This window comes from Fusarium phalaenopsidis, assembly GCF_050370095.1.
Source record: "Fusarium phalaenopsidis strain FUZ10S chromosome Unknown contig_32302, whole genome shotgun sequence".
Classification (NCBI taxonomy): Eukaryota; Fungi; Ascomycota; class Sordariomycetes; order Hypocreales; family Nectriaceae; genus Fusarium; species Fusarium phalaenopsidis.
Window position 1 is genome coordinate 6,134,965 of NW_028145405.1, and position 25,556 is coordinate 6,160,520.

The following is a 25,556-nucleotide window of genomic DNA, read 5'->3' on the forward strand; positions in this document are numbered from 1 at the left end:
CTGACGCGAAAAACGTGTCGTTCGGGTCCGGAGACTCGGAGGTGATGTTGAGGCAGGTGTAACGTAGACAAGATGATGGAAGTATTCGCGAACTGTGAGTTTTGGATGTCACGACGGAGTCGCCGGGTGTTGTTTTGGTAGGTGAGGGTAATTGAGATCGTCGCGGGTGTGCGAGTTCAACGAAGACATGGGGAGATTTTGTGTACACGATGTTGGAAAATGAGGCCTCTGGCAAGGAGCCTTTGCGCTGACAACAAGATATTCAACCTCGACAGATGTCGAGATGAGGACAATTATCTTATAAGAAGGGAGCACTCCTCCTCTCTTCTATCAAGTATCATCATCAGTTCCCAACAGCATCACAACAACCACATTCTCCTACATCAACAACATGCTCTCCCTCAAGTTCCTCCTGGCTCTCCTCCCCGCGGTCCTCGCCGCCCCCAGCCCTCGATCCAAAGACCCTGATGTCGTCGAGGGCAAGTACATCATCACCCTAAAGCCCAAGATCGTCGAAGTCCAGATCGAGAACCATCTCTCGTGGGTCGAGCATGTTCACAAGCGCAGTCTGCACCGTCGTGATGAGAACGGTGTCGAAAAGATCTGGAGTGACAACTTTAAGGGGTACTCTGGTGAATTTGACAAGGAGACTATCAAGGAGATCAAGGCCAGTGACGATGTAAGTCTCTACAGCCAAGAGCGTTTGCTCAGCAGTCTCACATCAATAGGTCATCGCTGTCGAGCCAGTCCGCAAGTTTGAGCTCTACCAGCAAGTCATCACTCAGAGCCCTGCGCCCTGGGGTCTTGGATCCATCTCGCATCGCACTCCCAACTGGCACGAGTATCGCTACGACAACTCTTCCGGGAATGGCACGTGGGCGTACGTTCTCGATACTGGTGTCAACTGTAACCATACCCAGTTTGAGGGGCGGGCTCATCTTGGATACAACGCTCTCCCTCACACTGAGTTTGTCGATGCGAATGGTCATGGAACGCACTGCGCGGGGACCATTGCCAGCAGGGAGTTTGGTGTCGCCAAGAACGCCAGTGTGCTTGCTGTCAAGGTCTTTCACAACAGTGGTGTAAGTTTCTTCGCTCCTCAGCAGATGTTTGCCCCTTGCTAAGGTCAGCAGTCAACAACCGATGTAATCCTCGACGGCTTCGAATGGGCCGTCACCAACATCACCAACACTCCCGGCCGTGCCCAAAACTCAGTCGTCTCAATGTCCCTCGGCGGCGGACGCTCCCCGGCTTTCAACGCGGCCATCGAGAATGCCTACCGCGCAGGTATCCTCACAGTTGTAGCAGCAGGCAATGAAGAGAAAGACGCCCGCGACGTCTCCCCAGCCTCTGCACCCAACGCCATCACCGTGGCTGCCGTCGACAGGAACAACGTGCGTGCCAGCTGGTCCAACTACGGCGCCGTGGTTGATATCTTTGCTGCGGGTGTTGATGTGATGAGCACGTGGATTGGGAGCGATACCGCGGTAGAGACCATCAGCGGGACGAGCATGGCATGTCCCCACGTCGCGGGTCTAGCACTGTATCTGATGGCCCTGGAGAAGCTGCCGACACCAGCTGATGTGACCAAGAGGATCAAGAGTTTGGGTACTAAGAACGTTGTGGCTAATAGGGGAACTGGAAGCCCCAACTTGCTGGCCTTCAATGGGGTTCCGGAAAGTAAGCTGTCCAAGACTGGTTAGGCAAGGAGTGGGATATGCTCGTTGGGTACACGATGTTGAAGTTGGGCTTGCTGGATCTTTGGCTTCTACTTCTTAGAGGAATGTTTCTATACCTGTATTCTTTAGATGTTTGAGAACTGCTTGTTGAAATTAATTGTCCAATCGTATTGAACTTTCCTACTGTGATGAAGTGCATGATACAATAAGCCTACATGGCATGGCAGTATGCTGTGAAACAGTGACGACCATGGTAAGTGGTTGCCTCTTTTCTTGCTTTTACCCTGGACCAAGTTGCAACCCTGATCATGATGACTTCAGGGCTGGCCCGCTGATCGGTCTGGGTGTTCTTCAAGGGCTAGGGTAAGTAATTTGGCTAACTAAAGGCATTGGCGAAAGAACTGGTGAATGATTCCCTAATTGTTAATATCTCTGTCGCAGAAATCACACGTGCCGAGGCACAGCATCACCCGAGTAAGACAGACACGGCGCCACGCGAGAGCCAGGTTGTCGCCTGCGCCCACTCAGCATTGTCGATTGCAGCGATGGCGCGGACACGGGAAAAAACGTGGCAGTCCAGGGTTGGGGGGGCATGGAAGGAGAAACGAGGCGGTCCGTGATGAGATGGCCCGGGACCGGGGAAGATGGAGGGCACATGGGGCGTTTCTGGGAAAAGATGGATAGATGTTTGGTGTGATGAGTTGTGCAGGAGTAGATCTGGTTAGATCTTGGGTCATGGTTGAATGTGACTATTCTCTGGTGATGTCGTCGAGTAAAGCTTTTGTTATTTGGACCATGCTGACGTTCGTTATTGTTCAAGCTGACATCTGACCTGAGTCGTCTCAGTTGATAAGACGCAACCACGTGAACCAGCTCAGCTCCAGCTCTGGTGTTTAGCTGGCCTGGCAACTCGTGTGACCTGACAACAACAGCTTGTAAACAAACCCTCGTTCATCGGTTATGCACAGGTAAAGGATCGATCTAGGGTTTATCGGCTGGTCTGCAATTCAAACCTGCAGCTGTTAATTACAGCCTTTGCCGTTCGCGTCGTCGTCTGTCCCCCTTTTTGCCCCAGGGCTCCATAAGTTGCTTGAGTCGAGGGTACCCCCCACTGGCGCACATGCGTTTGGGCTGATGCGCACAAGGCGGCTACTGCTTTCGGTGTACGCTTTTGGAAACGCTGAATGTTTCGTCCACGCAAGCGGCCTACCTGAGTGATGAGGGAGCTGAATGATTCTAAGATAGAAGAGCCCTTCGACAGAGATAACCAACTGTTTCCCAGGCTCATGAGAATACCAGCCTGAGGCCGCCAAAGCGCAGACGAGGCGTCTGCAACCATCCACCAGCCAACCGCTGCAGCCGCCGCAAACTCCCCGTCCTTTAGCTGTCCTGTGCCAATTTCCCTCAGCCGCATTGTCGCGTGCGTGTGAACCCTTCTCTATTCTGGGTTAGGATCGAACCCGTTGATTTTCTTGTTTCTGCCTTGTGTGTGTGTGTGCGTGCGTCGGGTGTGCGTGTCCTGCGCTGCTGCCACACAGTGGATGTTAGGTCGTTGGCGCGCTGCCGCTGCCGCTCGCTAACCCTCTCTCACCCTCCCCCTCAGGTCAGTCAGAGTCAGCAGCCAGCTCCTCTCTCTCGCCGTGAGAGCCTGACATCACCGCACCACCACCACCTTCTCTTCTACCCTCCCTCCGCTCTGGCTGGTCGCCTATTGCCATCTGATCCTTGGTGCGACACGGCCTCTCTCTCTCCTTGAGCGATACCGACGTCCTCTCCTTGCGCCTCTACGCATTCCGGGAATGCCACTGAAGCAGCGCCTCTCGTCCATCCATCGCATAACCTTCGATTCCGCCCCTAAATCCTCCGCCCGCCGCCGCTGTTTGGCTAGGTATCCTGTCTATCTAGGACTCTGACTGGCCCTCCACCCGCCGACCCGCTCCCGCTCAACACCACCGCACCGCGAGCCCGCATGCCCGACTTCGTCCTGATTACATGATCCATTTCGATCCTCACCTCCACATCCATCTTTCAACTCTCACGCCCAACGCCCCGGTGCTGCGAGTCCGGCGCCGCGGCATACCTTCGTCACCATGTTTTGGAGGTTTGGCGGTTACGCCAACATATCCACTATCGACACCATCCTCGACAAGCCCGACTTTACCCTCGAGGAGCTGCTCGATGAGAGCGACCTGATCCAGGAGCTCAAGCAGCACAACTCCAAGCTCATCGAATACCTGCGCGGCGACAATGTCCTCGAAAACCTCCTCGAGTACGTCGTCGCTCCCAAGCTGGAGACGGTCGAAACCCCCGAGGAGCCCGCCGACGAGGAAGAAAAGGCCAAGAACCGCCTGCTGCCCTTCTCGCGATCGCGCGCATCCTCCCGCGCCACCGACCCCGGCAACGACGACGAGGAGGAGCAGGAAAAGAAGCGCAACCGCTACGCCTTTGTGGCCTGCGAGATTCTCAGCTCCGATACCTGGTCCATCTATGAGGCCCTGGCCGAGAACCGCCAATTGATACGCGATTTCTGGAAGTTCTTGTCCCGCCCTGCCCCGCTCGACCCCCTCCAGGCCAGCTACTTCACCAAGGTCAATGAGTCTCTGTTTGAGAAGAAGACCGAGGACATGATGGAGCTCTTGATGAGCCTGTCAGATGCCGTCCCCAACCTGCTGAGGCATGTCGAGTGTCCAATGATCATGGACCTCTTGCTGAAGATTATTGCCTTGGACCGTAACGAGGGTGGCCAGGGTGTTGTCGAGGTATGCGCACCCACTTTGATAGGACCGATTCCCTGAATGAACTGCGCTAACTTTTATTCTCATGCAGTGGCTGTACTCCAAAGACATCATCCCGACCCTCCTCTCCTGTCTAAGCCCCGAGAACAACTGGGTTGTCCAGACGGCTGCTGGTGACTTCATCAAGGCCATCATCACCATCTCGGCGAATGCTTCCCAGAACGAGCAGCAGTGCATCGGACCCAACGAGCTTACTCGTCAGCTCGTGTCCAAACCATGCATCGAGCAGCTCATCGGCTACATGCTTGGCGGTGGCAACCCTCTTACCGTCGGTGTTGGCATCATAATCGAGGTGATTCGAAAGAACAACTCTGACTATGATCCGGACATGGGCACTGAGGCTAGTGCTGTGCCCTCTAGCCGCGACCCAATCTATCTGGGCACACTTCTCCGCTTGTTTGCCGAGAACGTGCCCAAGTTCATGAGCTTGATCATGGACGTTCCTTCTCAGAAGGACAAGATTAACTCTACGTTTGGTGCCAAGCTGGAACCGCTCGGCTTCGACCGCTTCAAGACTTGTGAACTTATGGCCGAGTTGTTGCATTGTAGTAACATGGGCCTGCTCAACGAGCCGGGCTCGGAGGAGTTGATTGCTACCCGTGATACTGAGCGACAACGTCTACGGTCCGAGGGCAAGCTTGGCCCATTGAAGGAGGAGGACCCTTCCACCGATGACTTGACTATGCGACGAGCCGCACCTGAGGAAGGCCGACGTCTGGAGGTTACGAACGCAGATGATGATGGTTTTGAGGAGGTTGAGCCTAGTAAGGAGATGAGCGAGGATACTTCTCACGAGTTCGTTAAGGCTGAGGTTGATATCCCCCCCGTTTCCACCACCTCGTTCTCTGGTAAGGATGAGGACGATTTTGTGGACGAGCCACTCAGCCCTACCCGACCAGGCGCCGAAACAGACAAGACTAAGGATACCCGTTTCGACGAGCCTGATCTGGTTGTTGCGCCTTTGTCACCTACAAAGCCCAAGGCTCCTGAGCCTGCGACTGAAGAGCCGGCCAAGGCTGAGTCGACTGAGAAGCCTGAAGCAAAGGAAGCAAGCGGCAAGTCAGAGGATATAAGGACGCAAGATACCGACGCAGCTGCCAAGGACGAAGCTTCTGACTCTTCGGTGATGCTCACACCGGCTCCCTCTGAGCCCGATACCAAGCCTGAGTCGACTGATGCGTCGGCAAAGGACGAACCCAAGCCCCGGAGCTTCTCGCCTCACCCTGAGGATCTCCCCGCGCCCCTCTTCTCGGCTCCTCCCGCGCCTGAGTCTGGCGCCGACCGACCCCCTCAGGTGGCTGAGGCTCAGTCTCAACGCGCCCTAGCGGATGAATCCATTACTGAGGCCAAGAAGGAGCAAATTGGGGACGAGACAGCTGGGGAGCAGCCCGCTGAGCAGGATGCTGGCATTGACCCCGTTGTTGGAGACTTTTTGAAGATGCAGTTTGTCGAGTATCGCGTTGTACCGACTATTCTTGTAAGCATTCCTCGTTTTGTCCATGATCTTGAGCTGATCCATCTAGTCTTTCTTCTTTGCATACCCCTGGAACAACTTCCTGCACAACGTTGTGTATGATATTGTCCAGCAGGTCTTTAACGGTCCCATGGACCGTGGGTTCAACCCCAACCTTGCCGTGTCTCTGTTTGAGGCGGCCGATATTACAAGTGCCATCATCAACGGCCAACAGGCCAGTGACGAGTCTCAGGCCAAGACCAAGACCCGAATGGGCTACATGGGTCACCTCACGCTGATTGCCGAGGAGGTTGTTAAGTTCACTGAGCGGCACCCTCCGGAACTGCTCTCGGAAACGGTCCTTGACCGAGTTATGAGCCAGGAATGGATCAACTACGTGGAGGGGGCGCTCGCCGAAACCCGCGAGAGGGATAATGCCATCCTCGGCGGCGTCCGGCCAGAGGTCGCTATGGGCAACCGGGCCATGGGCGGCAACCTCGGTGGCGTGGGCCTGTCCGGTCTGGGTGGAAACTCGGGCGCCGGCTCTAGTGCCCTGGCCGAGGCCGGTCTCAACGGCGGTATCGAGCTGAGCCAGGACAGTGGGAACGGGATCGGACCCTTTACCATCAGCGCCGGCACGTTGATGTCTGGCTTTGGCAGCAGCAGTGACGAGGAAGACGAAGACGGAGATGGAGACGAGGAAGATGTCAATTCTGAGGTGAGTGGTGTTTCTGCTGAAGGCTTTGACGAAGGGGGCATCCCTGGATATCCCGGCATAGTGGACTCCCCTGAAGACGTGATCATGGGTTCTCCTGAGCCTATGCGAGCGGATTCTCCGGACGATGATGACCGACTGGACGTTACAATGACTTCGCCTGCGGATTGGGGTAACTCTGGGGCTCCGTTACACGGGGATGGAGGGCGCGACTCAGAAGATCCGCATGCTGAGCAGGTTGAGCATGTTTCGAAGCCAGCAGGAAACCCCTAGGAGGGCCCATCCTGTTGGGGGACACTCAATCGGCCACGCACAAGGACTCGAGTGCCTTCGCGAGGCATGCACAGCCACGACGAGCCAACTCTCGACGACCTCGAGACACTCGAGGACATTGAAGTTGAGGAGCTCATGAGACTGTTGACGACGGCAAGATTTTGAGATATGATACCAGGCGTTGTGGGTTACTAGACTAGGTGGACGGATGGAGAAGGTAGAGCTATCATGTAAGGGATTGCAGAAGCTGGGTTATGTATAGAGTTATTGGCAACGGAGACAAGTGTTAGGATTTGCATGTTGCTACGGAGAGGAAAGAAATGGAATGGGGGATGATGCTGCGATGTCAGAGTTTTCACGGATGCCGATGCCGATGCCAGGCTCACCTTCTCTAGTGTCGTTGATAACTGAAGGGCGTTATACTGACCAAGACTCATAGTTCCGAGCCTATACGGACCCCCTGAACAACTCGGCTGGATCGATGGAGCCGCCATCGATCCCTCCTCCTCCTCCACCCCCTCCGCCGCTGAACATCCCCCCTTCTCGAGCCCGGCTGCAACTGGCAGCGCGGTTGGCGATGCACCAGAAGAACAGCCAGGCACAATCATCGGGCAACCTAAGTAACGATGACGATGATGACGACGACAACCCCACGGATCCCTTTGCGGATACGGAAGAGGATTTCGACGATGACGACCAGCAGGCCCTAGGAAAGGGAGCATGGTGGCGGGACGTTGTGAGAGACCGGGGAGGCAAACTTGATGGTAACGAATCTGACGATGAGCGCGACGATGATGACGACGACGAGTTTGGAGACTTTGCCATGGCAGAAGATGACCGAACTGGCGAGCATAACGAGCAGAGGATGGTCTTTAGACCACTGGCCGTGAACCCGGCAAAGGAGGGGTCAACGAGGGGACTCAGCGGTCTCTGGCCATTTGGACTCTCCAAGGCAGAAAAGGAGAAGGAGGGAAGCAAGTTAGCAGCCAACGACGATGATGACAATGGCGATGACAAGACGGGCGAGGGTGTGAGTAAGGCGGTGGAAGTCAAGGAAGCCAAGCGAAGGACGAGCATCGAGGACCCCGACGATGACGACGAGGTTGTGGTTTAGGCAAGGAAGGACTACGATACCAGATTACGTGGAGGAAGGGCATAGACACGGACGGGACGGGATTGTAGGTAGGGTTTTTGGTTCAAGAATCCGAGGGTCATAATGATGGGAGCTGCTGTACGATTACACGGGGATGTTCTGGGTAGGGATACGCTGTACGTAGAATTGATGCATTGAGAGACGTGAGGCTGCTTGGTGAAGCTGATGGTCGAGTTGGCCAAGGTGAATGTGTTGATGCATGTTTATCCCTGTGAGAGATGAGGCCTGGCTTACCAACCTCACTATAGACGTGGTATTCCAACGAGGCTATCCCTGTCTTATCCCCGCAGGTCAAGATGGCTGCATCTGACGTCTGGAGAGACTCAGCCCCAGGCACGCGAGATTCACAACCGCGCAGCATCCGTATAAACGCGTCCGAGTGAAATTTAATTTAAACAGTCGCCCAGAGAAGTGACGGATCATTAAGCTAAGCGCCCGGCAGATCTAAAATCTCACCGCAAACGTTTCCGTTCGTTCCCGTCTCCATAAGTGAGCGGTTGTTCTGACAGCGCACACACACACTGTCGCCCTACCTGCTTGGCCTGCCTGCTGAGCTGACGCAGGGCTTGCGAATCATGTTATACAGTAAGCACAGGATGGGGAATTTCATTTTGTTCGAGGTGAGCACTAGCAGGCACGTGTGCGGCCCAGTCCCATTTCGCTTGTAGCCGAGAGGGCATCCCTGTAGGAGGAGGGGATCAACCCAACTTGAGACGAGGCCTTGTCGGTGATTGAAAGAGCGAGCAGTGGGATGTGTTTGAGATTTAAAGTTTATTCTTATGAATACGAGATGATTGACATGATGTTGTTATCTGGTGATTTCAACAGTCAAAGGAAGAACAAAGGAAGGGAGGATTCGTTTTTGGATGCAGGGGATGAAAGATGTATCCGGATTAGGAACCCAAGAAGCAGGGGGAAAGCTGACATACCATGCAATCCGGTAAGCAAAACGGAATTAAAGAGTCAGAACGTTAAAAAAAAAATGGTTGCAGGCGCGTAATTTTAAGAGATGGGCATAGGGCTGTTCGTAAAAGTCTCTACCGTGTGGAGTAGCGGTAGGGGACACACCAAAGTTCCTGGAATAGCTCGGCAGGGGGGGAGATGAGCACGATTCAGATTGGAAAGGAAAGGAAACAATTGATGTGGAGGATTTTTCTTGTTATTGTGAGAGAATTGTAGGGCATGGGGTGATACGATGGGCAGGGATGGATGCTACACTCCAAGTCGAGGATCCTCTCCTACAAGAGAGGCCATTCTGGCATCCGTTGATAATAATTTTGCTGTGACTACACGACTGTAGATCTTATTGTGAGGCATCAAGAGTATTCCTGAATAGTCATAGTCCGGATGTACGGGTTGTCTAGTGGCGCGAGAGCTCGCAAAATCACGACCGCTTTCGCATCTTGACGGCATCTGCTAGTGTCTGGTGTTGGGTCTGGTTTCACGATTCATCTCGCCCAACGTGGTTAGAAGGTGATCAGCCATATAATATCTGAATTCGTCATTGAGTCCCTATTTCATGCGTGTCCTTATATTACTCGCAGTGACATTGAACAAAGCAGCAGCTGTACATGAGAATAGATGCATGTTGGCAGTGTAAACAACACTTCTCCCTGCCTCGCACTCACGCACGCCACCTCGGACTTGAGATTAAAGAACAAGAACAAGAACAGCGTCTAAATCGAGGCGGATCAAGTACCCGACCCGAACAGACCAAACAAAGGCTGAGCGATAATTCCCCTGGCTCTTTTAGCCCCCAATCCTTCCTGGGGGAAGACGAGGCGCTGTCAAAGGGACCCGCAAGGGGGGGGGTTCCATGCCGCGCCGTGATCCATCAGCAACCGAGAGCGTGGTACCTACCTACTTAAGGGTCTGGTCTGGCAGCGCCCGTGAACCAACGCCGGTCCCGGCGATTTGATGTATTCACTTTTAATTGATTTTTAACTGTTTGGCGACATATTTTGTACTGAATTGAATCTGACGTTGTCTCTGTCGCGTCGGATTCGAGAGACATGCCGTAACGCCCGGAACCCGACCTGCGACAACTGCTGTCAATTCTACTTCATTCCATTGGATCCTCTCCAAAATGTCTCTCGGGAAGCAACAGCCACTCTCACAGCACAGCCAGCCCCCTCCAGAGCGCCTCATCCAGGCCGTCGCTCAAACCCTCGGCATCTCGAGAGACGATATCCTCCTCTACGACTCCTTTAGCGAACTGGGCGGCGACGAGGCAAAGGCTGAAGCTCTGCGGCTGGCCTGCAGGAGGAGGGGCATCGATGTCAAGAGCGAGGATGTTTTGAACTGTCCTACGCTCGCCGAGCTGCAGACGCGGATAACGGCGTTTCCTGACCCTTTACCTCTTGATTCTACCACCAATTCAACGTTGAGCTCGGAAGATTCGATTCGCAGTCCTGTGGCCGATGATGACGTATTCTCGCCAAAGAGTCGCAAGTGGGCAGATTCCATGTCTAGCTACGACTCCGTGTCCACTGACGACGACTCGATAAAACCCATCAGGTCCAGCCTCGACGGTCTCCTCAGGTCCTTTCCCAGAGTCAAGAATGTGTGCCTCGCGAGGCCCAAGGCGGGGCCATTCGACGGCCAGCTGGTGGCCTTTCTCAGCATCTCCACCAGTAATGGTAGCTCAGCAGAATCCGAAGTTGACGAGATCACGTTGCCGCCGAGGAGGGAGATGGAATCGCAGAGGAAGGAGATGCGATCGTTACGGATGGCGGTTCAGGAGTGGGCTGCTGACGCGCGACGGCCGCAAATTTGGATTCCTCTCGCGTACATGCCCTTCACCGATAGTCAAGAGCCAGACGCCCGACGACTGCAGATGTGGGCTCAAGATATCAGCAATTCCACATACGACGAGGTCATGAGGATACAGGTCGCTGAGCCCCGGCGGCGGAGGGACATCAGTCCAGGCAAATGGCGGAAGAAGGTGCAGTCGTGGGCCGAGTCGCGAAAGTCGATGCTGGTGGTCCACGATGCTGAGGAGTTGGGTGAGACGGTTTGTTTCCCCCTGTCGCCGATGCAGCAGCTTTACTTTCAGGCCTTGAAGCGGAAGGGCGAGTCGATTGCTGAGCCAGAGTGTCGGTATACGCGGAGCGTCATGCTCAGAGTAAGAGGTGGAGCTAAGCCGTCGCATGTCGAGAAGGCTGTTGAGGCTTTGGTCGCTAGGCATGAGATGCTTCGAGCTCGCTTCAGACCGGTTCTTCAGGAGTGGCTTCAGGTTATCGTCCCTGCGAGTTCAAGTTCATACCGTTTCGCCCACCATACTGATGTTGACGACGATGAGATACGGGATCTGGTGGAGGAAGCGCGGGCTGCTATTGACCCTGCCAAAGGACCTGTATTTGCTGTCGAACACATTCAAAACGAGAACAAGCAGATGCTACATCTTACGGCTCATCACCTAATTGTCGATCCTCTATCATGGCGCACCATCATCCACGACCTAGACCAGTTACTTCAACGAGGTACTCCTCTATCCAAACCATCAACATCTTTTCCCCGTTGGATCGAATACCAAAACTACGAAATGAGCCAACGATTGTTTGAACCGACTCTCCCCTTCGAAGTATTATCCGCCGACCTCGAATACTGGAACCTGACCCAAGAAGCCAACACATATGGCAACACTCAACAATCCTCCTTCTCCCTAACACCCGAACTAGTCTACATCCTGAAGAATGCATCTGCCGACGTCTTGCGGACAGAGCCGGCCGATGTCCTCCTTGCGGCACTACTGCTCTCTTTCTCTCACATGTTCCCCGACAGAGCCCTCCCGACACTATGGAAGCAGGAACACGGTCGCGGCGCCGTCGACGGAGGCCTCGACATTATGGATACAGCCGGATGGTTTGCTTCGCTTTGTCCCATTGGCGTCCTCCTCGATTCGACAATCGATCTAATCCAGGCCATCAAGCTTATCAAGGATACGCGCCGAACCGTCCCCCGAGAAGGCATCCCCTACTTTGCAGCCGAGTTTTCCACCTCGAAAGGCGCGGCAGCAAGTCTCCCGGTGGAAGTCATCTTTAATTATGCGGATACGGCAGAGCAGCTCCAGCGAAAGAACGGCCTCCTGGGGCCAGTGATATCACCCGGTCAGAAGACGGCATCTCTCACATCTGAAGCAGGCTCTGAAGTGGGCAGGATAGCCCTCTTCGAAGTCTCCGTCTCAATGGACGCCTCAGGAGCCCAGGTGGATTTTACATACAACAAGACGGCCAAGTACCAGGACAAGATCGAGACTTGGGTGCAGGTCTTTGAGCGCCTTGTGCTGGAAGCTATTGGCAAGCTTCAGAATCACGAACCCGAGCTCACTCTGGCCGACGCCCCGTTACTGAGATCATCTTACAAAGCTCTCGCTAGACTTACTTCCGATCGACTCGCAGGCGTTCCTATTCCGAATGTGCGGGACATTGAGACTATCTACCCCGTGACGTCAGCTCAGCAGGAGGTTCTCATTGCCCAGACGCAAAACATCGACACGTTTAACGTACATGCCGTTTACGAACTCAGAGCACGCAAGGGGCGTTCGATCGATACTGCACGACTGTGTACTGCTTGGGAGGCCATTGTGACCAACAAGCCAGCTCTACGGAGCATCTTCATTGATGGAGTCTCTCGAGAGGGACTGTTTGATCAGGTCATTCTGAAGAAGGCATCGCCGAGTATGCTTTTTATCGAATCGATAGACCCTGATGAGGCCGTCTCGACTTTGCCAGAGTTGAACATGCCATTGACGGAACCGCGTCATCGTCTCTCAGTGTGCCACAACCCTGATAGGACATTGGTGAGGTTGGATGCCAATCAGGCAATCTGCGATGTTTGTTAACCCGGATTGTTCGTGTGATGAAAGAGTTGCTAACGGCCACAGTTGGCGAGTCTCGATCTACTAGTGACAGAGTTGAGCAGAGTCTACTCCGGCGAAGAACCGACACACAACGAAGCGCTCCACTGCAAGTATCTGTACCATGTCTCCTCCAGCGACACGGCATACAGCATGGAAGTCTGGAAGATTGGGTTATCCCACGCGAGGCCATGCCTATTCCCTCGCCTCTCGCCCTCTTCAGGGGACGCGTTCCAATCTCAGTCATATACCCTCGACGTCACACGACCTCAACTCCAAGCCTTTTGCGCGCAACAGCACGTCGAGCCCCACGCTGTCGTGCAACTTGCCTGGGCGTTGGTCCTCCGTTCCTTTGTGGGCGCGGACCATGTCACCTTTGGGTATCAGTTTAGTGGTCGAGATGAGCAGCTCCTTGGCGGTATCAACCAGGTCGTGGGCAGCTTTGCTACTATCCTGCCATGCTCCATTGAAGTTAGCCCTGACTTCTTGATTGGGGCTTGTCTTGCATCTGTGGGAGAATCATTCATCACTTCGCGCAAGCATGATAATGTCACAATGGCCAAGATCCAGCATGCTCTGCGGCTCAAGGAAAAGCTCTTCAATACGTGCTTGTTCTTTCAAGACTCTGACCCCTTTGGGAACAGCCCACTGGAGAACCGCAGAGCAGCAGACCTTGCCCTTTCTCCTGTGACATCCGGACGCAGAACAGACTGCGATCTCTCCCTCACTGCAATCTTTGCCAACGGCCGTCTCCAAGTCAGCTTCACCTCACGACACCTCTCGCATAACCAGACCCAAAGTATCGCTAGCAGCTTTGAGGCGGCCCTGAAACGCATCATCGAGCACCCTGACAGTTCTGTTGATGAGATCGACCTCTTTACGGATCGTCACTACGCCCAGCTTGTTGTCAACGACTGGGAGTCGACTCAGAGGTCTCGCAAGATCTCGGCCTGCGTCCACGATGTTATCCTGCAGCACAGCCTCACGCGTCCTGATGCCCTGGCCGTCTGCTCCTGGGATGGAGACATGTCGTATGCTCTGCTGTCTACTCTGGTCACTAGGTTACGGACGTATCTGGTGAACCTTGGCGTTGGTCCTGGCATGGCGGTGCCTGTTGTACTGGACAAGAACCACTGGGCCCCCGTCATGCTCCTCGCTGTTATGCAGGCCGGTGCCAGCTTTGTGGCCCTCGACTGTCATGATCCCGCCACGGTCAAGTCGACCATCGATCATCTAAGGCCTCATATTGTTCTCGCGGCTGAGACAGCATGGCGCGATCTTAGCGCCATGGTACTCAACCTGGTCATCGTCAACGACACCCTCTTTACCAATCTCCCTCCTCACATGTCGTCGCTCGCGCGTGAAGCCAGTCCTGAACAGGCTGCCTGTGTATTCATCAGCCCCCGTGCCTCAAGAAGCATCTTCTTCACCCACTCTTCGCTGTGCTCCATCTTTGTGAGCCAGGGTCAAGCCCTCAAGATGGACAGTTTCAGCAGAGTCCTACAGCTCTCGGCTTTCAACGTCGACATCTCGCTGGTTGAGATTCTCGGCACCATGGTTCACGGTGGTTGTGTCTGTATCCCCTCGGCAAAGGATCGTGCCCAGGATCTCACTGGTGCCATGGCACGTATGGGAGTTACGTGGTCGTACATGACGGGCATCCTCGCACGGAGGATCGCTCCAGCATCTGTCCCGTCTCTCCAGACGCTCTGCTTCCGAACGCGTAAACTGGACCCTGACACGTACGGGCCTTGGTTGGAGAGCCGCAATGTTCTGCTTGCTTATGGAGCACCGGACATTTGCCCCCTCGGCATCTCTATCACTGAGATCACAAGGGACAACCCATTGAACGTCATCACTCCTCCAGTGACGGGTCGCTTCTGGGTCCTTAACCCTGAAGATCCAAAGAAGCTAATGCCTGTTGGTGCCATCGGTGAATTGGCCATTGACAGTCCCCTTGTCACACCTCATCGGTTTGCTCTTGACAGGCCACTGGTCGCTCCCAGTATTCCCTATCAAGGAGAGAAGCAGAAGGCTCGATATCTCAAGACGGGCCACCGTGTGAGGTTCCTGGACAACGGCAACATCCAGTTCCTCTCCAGCATCCGCGACGACATTGTGGTAGATGGCTCGACAATCGACGTGACAGAGGTAGAGCAGCACATCCGTCGATGTCTCGGCAAAGGCATTGATGTCGTAGTGGACTCAATCAGGACTAGAGATTCTGCCCCTTTCCTCGCTGCCTTTCTCGAACTCGACCCAACGCTCTTTCATGGACAAGAGAACTTTTGCGACGTCAACGAGCGTGTCAAGGAGAGAACCTTTCTCGCGAAAAAGATGTTTGACGAGTCGATTGAGAACCCAGGCCCTCATACACCCAAAATTCCTCGACACTGCATCCCATCAATCTTTATTCCCGTCAAGGAACTCCCCGTGTCTACGTCTCTCAAGGTAAACCGCCGCAAGCTACAGCGCATCGTGTCTCAGGTGTCCGGCCAAGAACTCCTCGCCATGTCCACGGTTCCCAACCCAACAGAGATCCAACGCCTCGTTCTCGCCCAGAAGCCTCTCCCTCTAACGCGCCCGGAGCAGGTCATGAGGTCCATCTGGGCTGGTGTGCTACGCATTCCACCTGGCGAGATCAAAGGCTCCGACAGCTTCTTCTCCGTCGGTGGAAACAAGCTCCTCGCTACCGAAGTCGTCATTGCCTGTCGAAAGTACGGGCTTTATGTTTCTCTTCTCGACATCTTGAACGAGGTCTCTCTCACCGACATGTGTCGAGCTGCAGAGTCATCCAATAAGCCCACAAAGAAGACACTGGACATGTTTGCCCCGTCACACCTAGCCTTTTCGATGGACAAGTTCAACAATGCGCTTGTCAAGGACGTGATTGCGCCTCAGCTCAACTGCTCGCCTCGGAATATCCTCGATGTAACAGAGGCGTCATCTCAACAGATCCGAAGCCTCGAGTTGGGCATGTTTAGCTCTCGTGCTGATATTGTCTGTCTGGTTATCAAGTTCAATGGACCGCTCAAGTTGTCCAAGCTTGAGGCGGCTTGCGATGATCTCACGGCGATGCATCCCGCCCTCAGAACGGCATTTGTCGCGCACGAGCATCGAGTTTATCAAGTCCATCTTGCTTCACCGGCTCCCTTCAGGACATATCCTTGCGAATCCAAGCTCGACAAGATGACTGAGACCATTGTCAAGGAAGAGCAGAGCTTCGCCTTTGACCCAAAGACTCCATCTACGCAATTCACCTTTCTCGACTCCAACAAGCAAGGCACGCTCATTATGCGTCTGAGCAAGACGCAGATAGACAGCACCTCGTCGCATCTCATCGTTCAAGACCTTGTTTCCCTTTACGAGGGAGCCGCCAGCACGACTCCCAGATCAAGCTTCCTTGAATACACCCGTGCTTCACGTATCAACCGTGAGCAGGGCTTGGAGTTTTGGAAGTGCCAGCTCGAAAACATTTCCATGACCAATGTTATCAACGACATCAAACCTACTCCTCCAACAACTGTGGCTCAGATCAAGTCTCTTCAGCATACCACATCTCAGGGTCGTCTTGTCGACTACGGCATGACCCCCGACACCGCCCTCAAAGCTGCCTGGGCTATTGTACTCGCTACTCTCTCGGGCGTCAACGACGTGCTCTTTGGCGAAGTCATCCACACGCAGAACGTGCCTCCTCCGTTTGCCATGGATCTCAGCAGCATGGTTGGCCCCTTGACCAACGTCATCCCCGTGCGTGTGCAGTTTCCTGCCATACATAGCACGCCTCTCGATCTCATGGCCTGCGTTCAGAAGCAGCGCCAGTCCAACGCCCGCTTTGACATGTTTGGTTTCCAGGAGCTTGTCAATGAGTGTACCAACTGGCGGGCGTGTACTCAGTTTAGCACCATTGTCCAGCACGATGTCAAGTCGCCTCTTGATGGGTCGTCGACGCTCAACATTGATGGGATGACGTTTACATACAAGACGGTCGATCCTCCGGCGCAGGACTTTCCTCATTTGTTTGTTCGCTCGACTGTTGAAGGCGCTGACCGTGTCACCCTCGAGATCAAATACTCTGAAGAGCGTCTGTCTACTTCGTTTGTGCAGTCTTGCCTCAGCCTTCTTGTCGCTGCTTGGGAGACTCTTACGCACGCAGACACGATTCACCAGCCCATGGTCCAGTCCGCGGAAGAGATCAGCCGCTCAGTGAAGCAGATCCCGTTTCCCCCTAAGGAGTCTAGCGACCTGCATGTCCCTGTTGATGTTGTTCTACAGCCAGCCCAGCGAAAGGATCTGGACAAGGCCATCGCTGGAGCTTGGAACGAGGTGATCAAACCATCATCCAACATCCCGCAACGTCAACTCGAGACCATCCCCTTCTACGCCATTTCCAAGTCCATCCTCTCCGCCCATTCTCTCACAACGCACCTCAACCAGGCTCTGAGGTCCCTCAACATCCCCAACCTCGACTCTATCACCCTCAGAGTGGAAGACATTCTTTCCAACCCGAGCAGCCTGTCCCAGCTCGAACATGTCACCCACCTCCTCCGCACCGCCGGGACACTCGCCCTCCCTGTTCCCCCCGCCCCTGAATCAGAGGCATCTTCGACCCTCCGACGACCCAAGTCAAGGTCCGGTCCCCAGTCCGAACGCACCGTGTCGTGGCGCAAGAGCTTTCTCGGTCTGAGAGGCCGCAGCAGCATGAAGGATCTAAGCCAAAAGGCAAGCGAGTGGATAAAGTCCAAGAAGTCCACCAGCGAGACCTCCCTGCCTTCTAATGGCATTCATGAACTGGACGGTGCCTCACACGGGAAAACAGTTGCCGAACTTCCTGCACAATCTGCCCCTGTCCCAAGACTCGGTAGTCTCCTTTCCGAAAACGAGAAGCATATCGCTGAGCTGGAGGGGACCGTCCTCAGCTATGACTCTGGCGATCGAGGCAGCCCGGTTGATCGAAGCAGTATCGGGGACTCATCGTGGAGATCAGTCGAGGACGCAGATTCATCCTGGAGATCCATCGAAGAGGTTGTCGAAGTTAGCCCGGTCGGTCCTTTTCACGGTGATAAGCGCAAGTCCATCTGGGGATCTGTGTTGGATATACCGCGTCGGTCAATAACTCCTCGTTTCTTGAGGTGAAGGGCCAATCTCATACACAAGACAAAAATGTGTCACCTATTTATTATCATCCCGGCCTATGATAGGCACTGTTGGATATGACGCCCATGTTTTCAATATTTCTGTAATTATATCACGACAAGACACATAGACATAGTAATGATACCCCATGAACAATGCATTATTATACAAATAGTCACAAGCCACAGACCAGTCACATACATGTACAGCAAATTGAATTCATCATTTCATTCTGACCCAAAGGCTCCTCTATAATGTCATAATAAGACAGTCTATATCTGTCACTCAGCGCAACTGGGGTATACGAGTTTAACCAGGAGATCCAAAAAAAAATGCCCATAATACAACAAAAAGCACGCTCAAAAACATCAAAACCATTTTGCTCAAAAATCATCAAATCATGTCAAGACCCCGTGAGAGTCTAAAGGTGAGAGAGTCTAGTGAAAGTCTCCCACCCGAGGACCAAAGTACTCGCCCGGCTCCAGCTGCTGAAGAGGGCAAGCATCGTCCTCGCATCCCACGTAGTTGATGGTGTTGCCCCACCACTTCAGCTCAGTGCCCTCGAGCTGAAGGGCGAAGAAGATGACGATTCCGGCAATGGCGATGCCGCAGGACCATGCTGCAGAGAGCACAAAGTTGTACTGGAAGGTTGTTAGTGTAGTTCATAGTATCTAGATCAGGACACTTACTTTGGACCACAAGCCGAGGTATCGTGACTTGAGGTAAATCCAGGAAAAGTACGCAATAGGCACCGAAGGCCAAACATACGACATGTTGTACGGAGCCCACACAATGCCTCCGTACATGATGGCCACGGGGTGGATCTGTCGAGTCCAAGTCCAGTTGGGGAACTTCTTGTTCAGTAGCCAGACAGCCAACACGACGACGACTCCCAGAGGGAAACCGATAAGCACCTCCGTGTACAGGCCGTTCTCACCAAAGATCTTCTTAGGGCCAACAGTACCCCAGAGAACCGAGGCGGTAAAGAAGGTGTTGACGCTGGGGCAAGACATCTTCCAGCGGGCGTCCTCAGTACAGACATCTGGGATCTGGGTCATCTGGAAGTTGAGGACACCAACGCACACAAAGGTGCTGATAAAGGTGGCCACGATCTGGGCAAAGAAGGTGTGTCGTGGGGGGATCTTGACATAGTGAGCAAGTTTGAGATCGTTGGAGAACATGACGGCGTGGGCGCATGTGACGTAGCCGAACGACTTAAAGTAGTTCATGGCCAGAGCATTTCCTTCGACAAAAGAACCTCCAATAAACTCGGCGAGCACAGTCAGTGTCACCTCGATACCGGTCATGGCCTTGATGATGCCGACAGGAATGACAAAGACGAGGCAAAGAGCAAGACCATAGAAGATGACGCCAGGCGACGTGTGAGTATCCCAGCCAGCAATGCCCGAGATACCAAAGGCCATGGCGCAGACAAGGCACACCATATACCACCATTCGGGCACCTCACGGTAAGCCTTCATGAGACGAGTGTGCACATCGAGGTCGTGGATTTCGTCGTTTCCGGTCGACTTCTTCTTCCTCATGCTGTTGAAAAGACCCTTGAATCCAGTCACAATCTCACGACGGTGAAAGAGGATAGCATAGGTCAGCGTCGAAGTGTAGATGCCAAAGAAGAAGATGTAGATGACCACGTTGCCGGCACCCAAAAACGGGGGCGAGTAGTCCTCATACTTTTCAGCATCAAACAGACCACGGTCATTGATGGCACGAGTGACATTGTACAAGTCACCAAAGCGATCGAAAACACGGTTGCTGTTGATGGGGAGGAAGCCAGTGTTGTAGATGTTGCTGTACCACAGACCCAACACAACCCACATGGAGATGAAGGCACCAACAAAGCGGTTGAATGTGCTGAAGAAGGGAACCATCAAAGGATCGGCCGAGTCCCACAACAGGACATTCCAGTCCCAAGTGGGGAAAGGGTTGATGCCAAGGCCATTGTTGAAACCAGTGATGGTGCCGAGATCGCGGTTGGTGGGGTCGATCCAGGTCATCCAGCTGAAGTTGGAGAGCGACGTCCAGAGGTAGTTGGGCAACCAGAACCAGATGAACATGGCGCCGAACATGACATAGAAGAACTTGATTCGCGAGACTCGCCAGATCTTGGCAAAGGGGCCTTGGACCGGGCTGTTGTTATCAGTGTGGAAGGCCGAGTTCAGCGCAATAGTAACCAGCGATGCGGGCCACACGCAGTAAGAGGGGTACACCAGGAAACGACGGCAGACACCAGCCATTCCGTAACCAATAAAATTGGTGCTGAGTGCGATCAGAATCTGGTAGGCGAAGTGGGAGGCGTATGGCTGGTTAAAGTATTGTGGCAGATACTGCACCCAGATGATGAGGTTGGTATACGGGGTGTTGTATGCGACGTTGGCCATGATGGTGATGAGCATATGCTCCTTCTTGGAGAAGGGGCCTGGGTTGAGAGAATGACGGACACCAAGGAACGTAAATCCAAGATCAGGAAGCCACCTCTCACAACCCTTGCCAATGGGATACGACAGAAGCTGGGCAACGTTGGCCATGATACGGATCGCAGGTTGACGAATATCGAAGAGCTGATTGGTGAATGCGAGGAGCACCGAAAATGTGAGACCGATGGCCCAGCTGCGAATCGTAGAGCAGGGAATCGAGGTGTCATCCTTGTTCTCAACCACGGCGCGGACTTCAGCATACGGGCTGTTGTTGGTGATGAGGGCAGCCTCCAGCTTCATCTCTTGTACCAGGTTCTCGTGCTTTTCGGGTTGCGTAAAGAGTTCGTCGTTCTCGAGGAAGGCCTTGATCTTTTGGATAACTGTCAGAGGAAAGTTGGGATCCTTTTCGTGGATGCGGTAGACCCGGCCCATGATGTCGCGGACATCTTCGAGTGTGTACTTGGAAGCGAGCTCGCGAGCCTCGAGCAGGTCGTCCTCGGTGACGTGAAGGTCCTGCTCGGCAGCACGGTAGTCGCGCATGTCATCTTGGTCGTAGGAGAAGGACTGTTCAGATGCACAGGTTAATTCAACTGGTCTGCGGTAGCGAGAGATATGAGGAGCGCCGAGGTAGCAGGGGTCAGGCGATCCAGAAAGTCTAGGTCGGGGTTCATTACCTCATTGAACTCGGAAGATGAATCGGCAAGAATCTGTTCTTGATATTGTTCTTGGTACTGCTGCTGGGGATTGCGGTCGTCGGGGACCTCTGACACCCCACCGGTGGAAACCCTCTTCTCGTTGTCCGCCATGGCCAAGGGCCGGATGAAAGGTTCTAGGTCTAGTCCTCCAGGGTTACGAAACCGCAGTTCGCGCTGTCACTCTATATCTCTCGAGGGGTGTGACGCGTGGAGTCGGCGATGCAAGGGCGGCGATGACGATTCGGGACGCTTCAATCGAGAGAACAGGGTCGGCCTATAAAGTCAAACTAGAGAGGTTGATGGTGGCCAAAATGACTAGCGAATCGATGGAAATTCGCGACAGATACGAGCGAGGTTGTCTGTGGGTGAGACTCGGGTTGGTGGAGCGAGTGCTTGCGAACAGCAACGTCGCGATGGCTTCAGAGTGGCAAAGAGGAGTATCGTCGAGATGAGCCGGCGACGATGTCGATGCTGTTGATGGAAAAAGAATGAAACAACACGAATGCCAGTGATGGGGGGAAACAAGCGTCTTTGAGTTGCTGCGTCCAGACAGGTTGTAGCGTGAGTCTCGTCGGGTCTAGAGTGTCCACGAAAGGACAGGCGGCCGACAGGCGGATCTTGGTCGGCTCGCGGCACTCGTGGCGCTGGGTTCCTGTGCGGTGTCGTGTATGTATCGCGGATGCTGGCTGCCGTGCTCGCGTGGTGATGGGAATGCGTGCGTATGCAGGCGGGCAAGCAGAGCAAGGCAGGACGAGTCGAGTCGAGTCGTTGGGAGGAATCGGAGCCCGGCAAAGAGATGGAGTCTTGGTACTGGACTGGAGGAGTTGGAGGTCGGCCGGTTGAGGGAGAAATGACGGGATGCGCAAGGAACCCGGCAAGAGAGCGCGCGTGGAAGCGACCAGGGGCCCAGTTTCGCTGGCTGCAGGTATCTCACGCACTGGCTGGCCTGGTACGTACGTAGGCTGGCTGGCTAGACTGAGACTGGGGGAGCGATGGAAGGGTGGAGAGTGAGCGAGAGCCTGGTCTGGTCTGTTCGGCCTTGGAGAAGAACAAGAAGTGGCGGCGGCGGCCAGGAGGAGATTTTCGGTGGAGACGGGGGACACGCCTTGAGTGGCTGAGAGCAGGGCCTTTTGGGGGGTTCACTGGTTCTTTGGGGGAAAGACGCTGGAGGAAAAGTCCAGGCTCGGAACTAGGGAGCCGTAGCTGCCTCTTTGCGAGCGAGTGAGCGCAGCGTCAGAGGGAAGGAGCGGCAAAGACGGCTTCTTACGAGGCTTGGTCTCGGTGCTGAGGGGTGGCTTGTCTCCCCGGGTCCCCTCCAAATCTGGTTCAAAATCTGGAAGATCAGGTTCAAAGTTTCAAGCCGGCATGTGCCTGAGTTTTACTCTAATCGAGTCCAAATTGAATTGATGAATTGATTCGTATCTTTTCTTGTCGTGCAACAGGCGGCGTACGCATCCCCTCAGAGAGAGAGGCCTTGGCAGTGTGCGACACACCAGGACGGCACTCGGCAAGAGAGCCCAGCCCAGCGACAGGGTACGTATCTCTCTCGTCAAGACCTGAGACTTTCAGGTTCCATGCGACGCGGGAGAAGGAGGTACGTGTGTCAATGGCTGCGAATGAGGCGGTAGGAATCAGTCACTGCTCCTGGTTGGCCTCGCAAGTTTTCTTGGCCCTTGAAAGACGGGGACTGGTGGGACAGGGGGCGGGATGGATTTGGGTTGATGGAAGGGGGATGCGATGGGGCCGGCCACTCCGTGATGGCCTACTACAGAAGGTGGAAGCAAGGCAATTCGACTGCGCCTCAACATTGGGGGAGATATTTCTAAGCCAGTTGTATCTCGTTGCAAAAGCGTCAATTCAAAGATTGATAACGTCTCGAAATCTTCATCTCTTTTTGTCGTGAATCAACATCAACTCAGCAGCTTCGCCATTTGAACTCAGGTAGCATCGCAAAAAAGGTACGTACCCCTACTCGGAACAAACGGCACGGATAACGGCGTGATCGTCTCGGCGCTGCGCTGTTCACGATCCAATCTCATCTGGTGGTGAGATTGGAGCTGAGGGCAGAACCTTTTCTGTTCCATAGCGAAAACCACGGGCATGGCCGAATACCCGGCTTGACCTGACCGGATGCAGCAGGATCATATCCAATACGGTGATTGCGTGGATGCTGAATCATCATGTCTCCTCCTTCTAGAAGTTCAAACCCAGCCTTGCGCGGTTTACCGGCATATCGGACTTGGTCAAGATGCCGTCCACGTCAGCCCATCGACTCGTACTGTAGCATTTACGAAACGCAATGTCGGCCGCCTTTGAAGCTATTCGCACTAATCAGTGACAATAACGCACACCAATGCTTCATTCCCCTGCCCAGGCTCCCCCTCCGTGCACCAGTGTCAAGCAGCCAAGTTGCCAAGCAAAGGTGACAAGCTAAGGGTTTGTCTTGGCCCGTGGAGTAGCGAACGGCATTGACCTTCTGTGAGCCTCAAACTCGATGACAGTTGTGTGTGAGCGTAGAATGATGCAGACCGCCGCTGCCTTCACTTGTGTCGTAAATGTGCCGTGTTGCCAGGAGTACTTGGCGCACAAAGTATCCATACCACAGTGCCTTGCTTGGGCAAGCCGTAAGCAACTGGACAGATCTTAACGCGCCAACCAAGGCAGCTCGATCATGGAGGCCCACCAGGGCAATTCGTGTCCAATGTTCTCCGCTACAAATATAACCCTGACTTACACTGTCACCTTCAACAAACAACAAGCGATCATGGTGTAGTGGTTAGCATTAGCGCCTTCCAAGCGCTAGAGTCGGGTTCGATTCCCGATGGTCGCACTCCTCCAATCCTAATTCTTTTGCCATTTAGATGCATTTCTTTTTGCGTGGAAACGTCGTGGTTTGTCTTTTTGTCGATGTTGAAATGTCTGTCGCATGTTTTGCTGGTATGATTCATCGTTGAATTTCTTTTGCTGAGGCTTAGGGTATCTTTAGGGTCGCCTTCCCAAACGGGCAAAAGAGGGCATTGGGGAAAGGATCCATGTCAGCTTACACTTACCCTACAAGAAGACATCTCAACTATTCAGTCTGTCAATTGATGTTTATTGGCAGATAGGAATATGAATTCTTGGCAGTATATAATCGGATATTAGAGGTGAAATATGAAAAAAGTGGAAATAATTAAGTGTATCACAGCTCCCCTTTACACAACCCATCCCTTATCATCAACGGTCCTACTCGTCAGATCGCTCCATTCTTCATTTCTTCTCCGACAACGAGTTCAGAATACCATTAACATCGACAAATGAAAGAATCTCAAGAGTCTCGTCCCATATCCGACCAGCAAGTTCTTGACCGTATTCCTCATACACCGCCTTGGTGTAACTAGAACTGTTAGCGTTTGCCATCCAACCAAAGCCGAAGAACACTTACTGAAAGATCTTCCAGTCCATGACATAGGAACCATGAGTTTCCTTGCCCTTAACAATAGCCGCATCTACAAACGTGCTCGCGCCCTGCTCTAGGGACCGTGCGACGATCCACTTAGCAAACCAGGCGATGGTGCGTACGATAAAGTTGGCGTTTCGCTGTAGATCTGTGCTCCTGACCAACCCCGGATCCACCAGGTTGACGATAACGTCTTCTGGCTTGACGCGCTCCGCTAGCTTGAGGATCCAGAAGTGTGCGAGGGCCTTGGAGTACCAGTACGTGCTCGCCGGTGAGAACTTGGACTCGTCATCGTACCACGCTAGCGCCGGCTCGTCTTTTGGGTCCGGCACTTTGACCATCAGAGATGTTCCAGAGTTGACGATGGTGAGACGGCCTGGCTTTCCCGCCGGTGCCTTTTTCTTGAGGGTGGGTAGGAGGAGTGTGGCGAGGAGGACAGTTGAGAGGTAGTTGACCTGGAACGTGGACTCGTGGCCCTCGGGGCTCCTGCTGAAGGCCATGGTTTGAGTGCCTGCGTTGAGGATGGCAAAGTCGATTCGATCCAGGGTTTCACACTTTTTGGCAAACGCCTGGACGCTCTCGTGTGAGAGCATATCGACCTGCCACACATCGATCTTGGCCTTGGGGAACTTGCTTCGGAGCTTGGCTGCTGCGGCCTCGCCCTTGGAGACTGTGCGGACTGCGATTACAAGGTGACTGAGGTTGAGGGCCAGCACGGCCTCGGATGCAGCGAATCCAAGACCGACATTGGCGCCGGTGATGATGCCAGTGCCGTTGGCGAGAGAGGTTTCCTTAGGAGGCCAGACAGGCTTGGTGAACTGAGATTGGAAGAAGCGGTAGGAGTCTGGCTTGAGTTCGAGGGACTTGGGAGGCATTGTGATGATGTTGTTGTGTTCTTGGAGTTGAAATGCTAGAAGAGGCGTCT

General features: G+C 53.9%; 5 protein-coding genes and 1 non-coding gene across 6 annotated transcripts; 4 read left to right on the forward strand and 2 right to left on the reverse strand.

The window, feature by feature from the left end:
* Window positions 1–391: 391 nt before the first annotated feature.
* On the forward strand, window positions 392–1,703 carry LRP88_09256 (peptidase S8/S53 domain-containing protein; the record flags this gene model as incomplete). The annotated part of the gene is made up of 3 exons (XM_083245745.1): window positions 392–679; window positions 729–1,082; window positions 1,134–1,703. 3 exons carry the CDS (start codon window positions 392–394, stop codon window positions 1,701–1,703), a joined length of 1,212 nt encoding a protein of 403 aa, XP_083100239.1.
* A 2,066-nt stretch (window positions 1,704–3,769) lies between these two features.
* On the forward strand, window positions 3,770–8,029 carry LRP88_09257 (SAPS family protein; the record flags this gene model as incomplete). Its single annotated transcript, XM_083245746.1, has 4 exons — window positions 3,770–4,438; window positions 4,506–5,936; window positions 5,998–6,786; window positions 7,355–8,029. 4 exons carry the CDS (start codon window positions 3,770–3,772, stop codon window positions 8,027–8,029), a joined length of 3,564 nt encoding a protein of 1,187 aa, XP_083100240.1.
* A 2,125-nt stretch (window positions 8,030–10,154) lies between these two features.
* Window positions 10,155–18,062, forward strand: LRP88_09258 (uncharacterized protein; the record flags this gene model as incomplete). The annotated part of the gene is made up of 2 exons (XM_083245747.1): window positions 10,155–12,902; window positions 12,954–18,062. 2 exons carry the CDS (start codon window positions 10,155–10,157, stop codon window positions 18,060–18,062), a joined length of 7,857 nt encoding a protein of 2,618 aa, XP_083100241.1.
* A 437-nt stretch (window positions 18,063–18,499) lies between these two features.
* Window positions 18,500–21,303, reverse strand: LRP88_09259 (OPT oligopeptide transporter protein-domain-containing protein; the record flags this gene model as incomplete). Its single annotated transcript, XM_083245748.1, has 3 exons — window positions 18,500–18,703; window positions 18,752–21,061; window positions 21,172–21,303. 3 exons carry the CDS (start codon window positions 21,301–21,303, stop codon window positions 18,500–18,502), a joined length of 2,646 nt encoding a protein of 881 aa, XP_083100242.1.
* Window positions 21,304–23,950: 2,647 nt separating this feature from the next.
* Window positions 23,951–24,022, forward strand: LRP88_09260. The gene has a single exon. It is a non-coding gene; the product is annotated as a tRNA-Gly (tRNA).
* A 419-nt stretch (window positions 24,023–24,441) lies between these two features.
* LRP88_09261 (uncharacterized protein) lies at window positions 24,442–25,506 on the reverse strand (the record flags this gene model as incomplete). The annotated part of the gene is made up of 2 exons (XM_083245749.1): window positions 24,442–24,568; window positions 24,617–25,506. 2 exons carry the CDS (start codon window positions 25,504–25,506, stop codon window positions 24,442–24,444), a joined length of 1,017 nt encoding a protein of 338 aa, XP_083100243.1.
* Window positions 25,507–25,556: the final 50 nt, after the last annotated feature.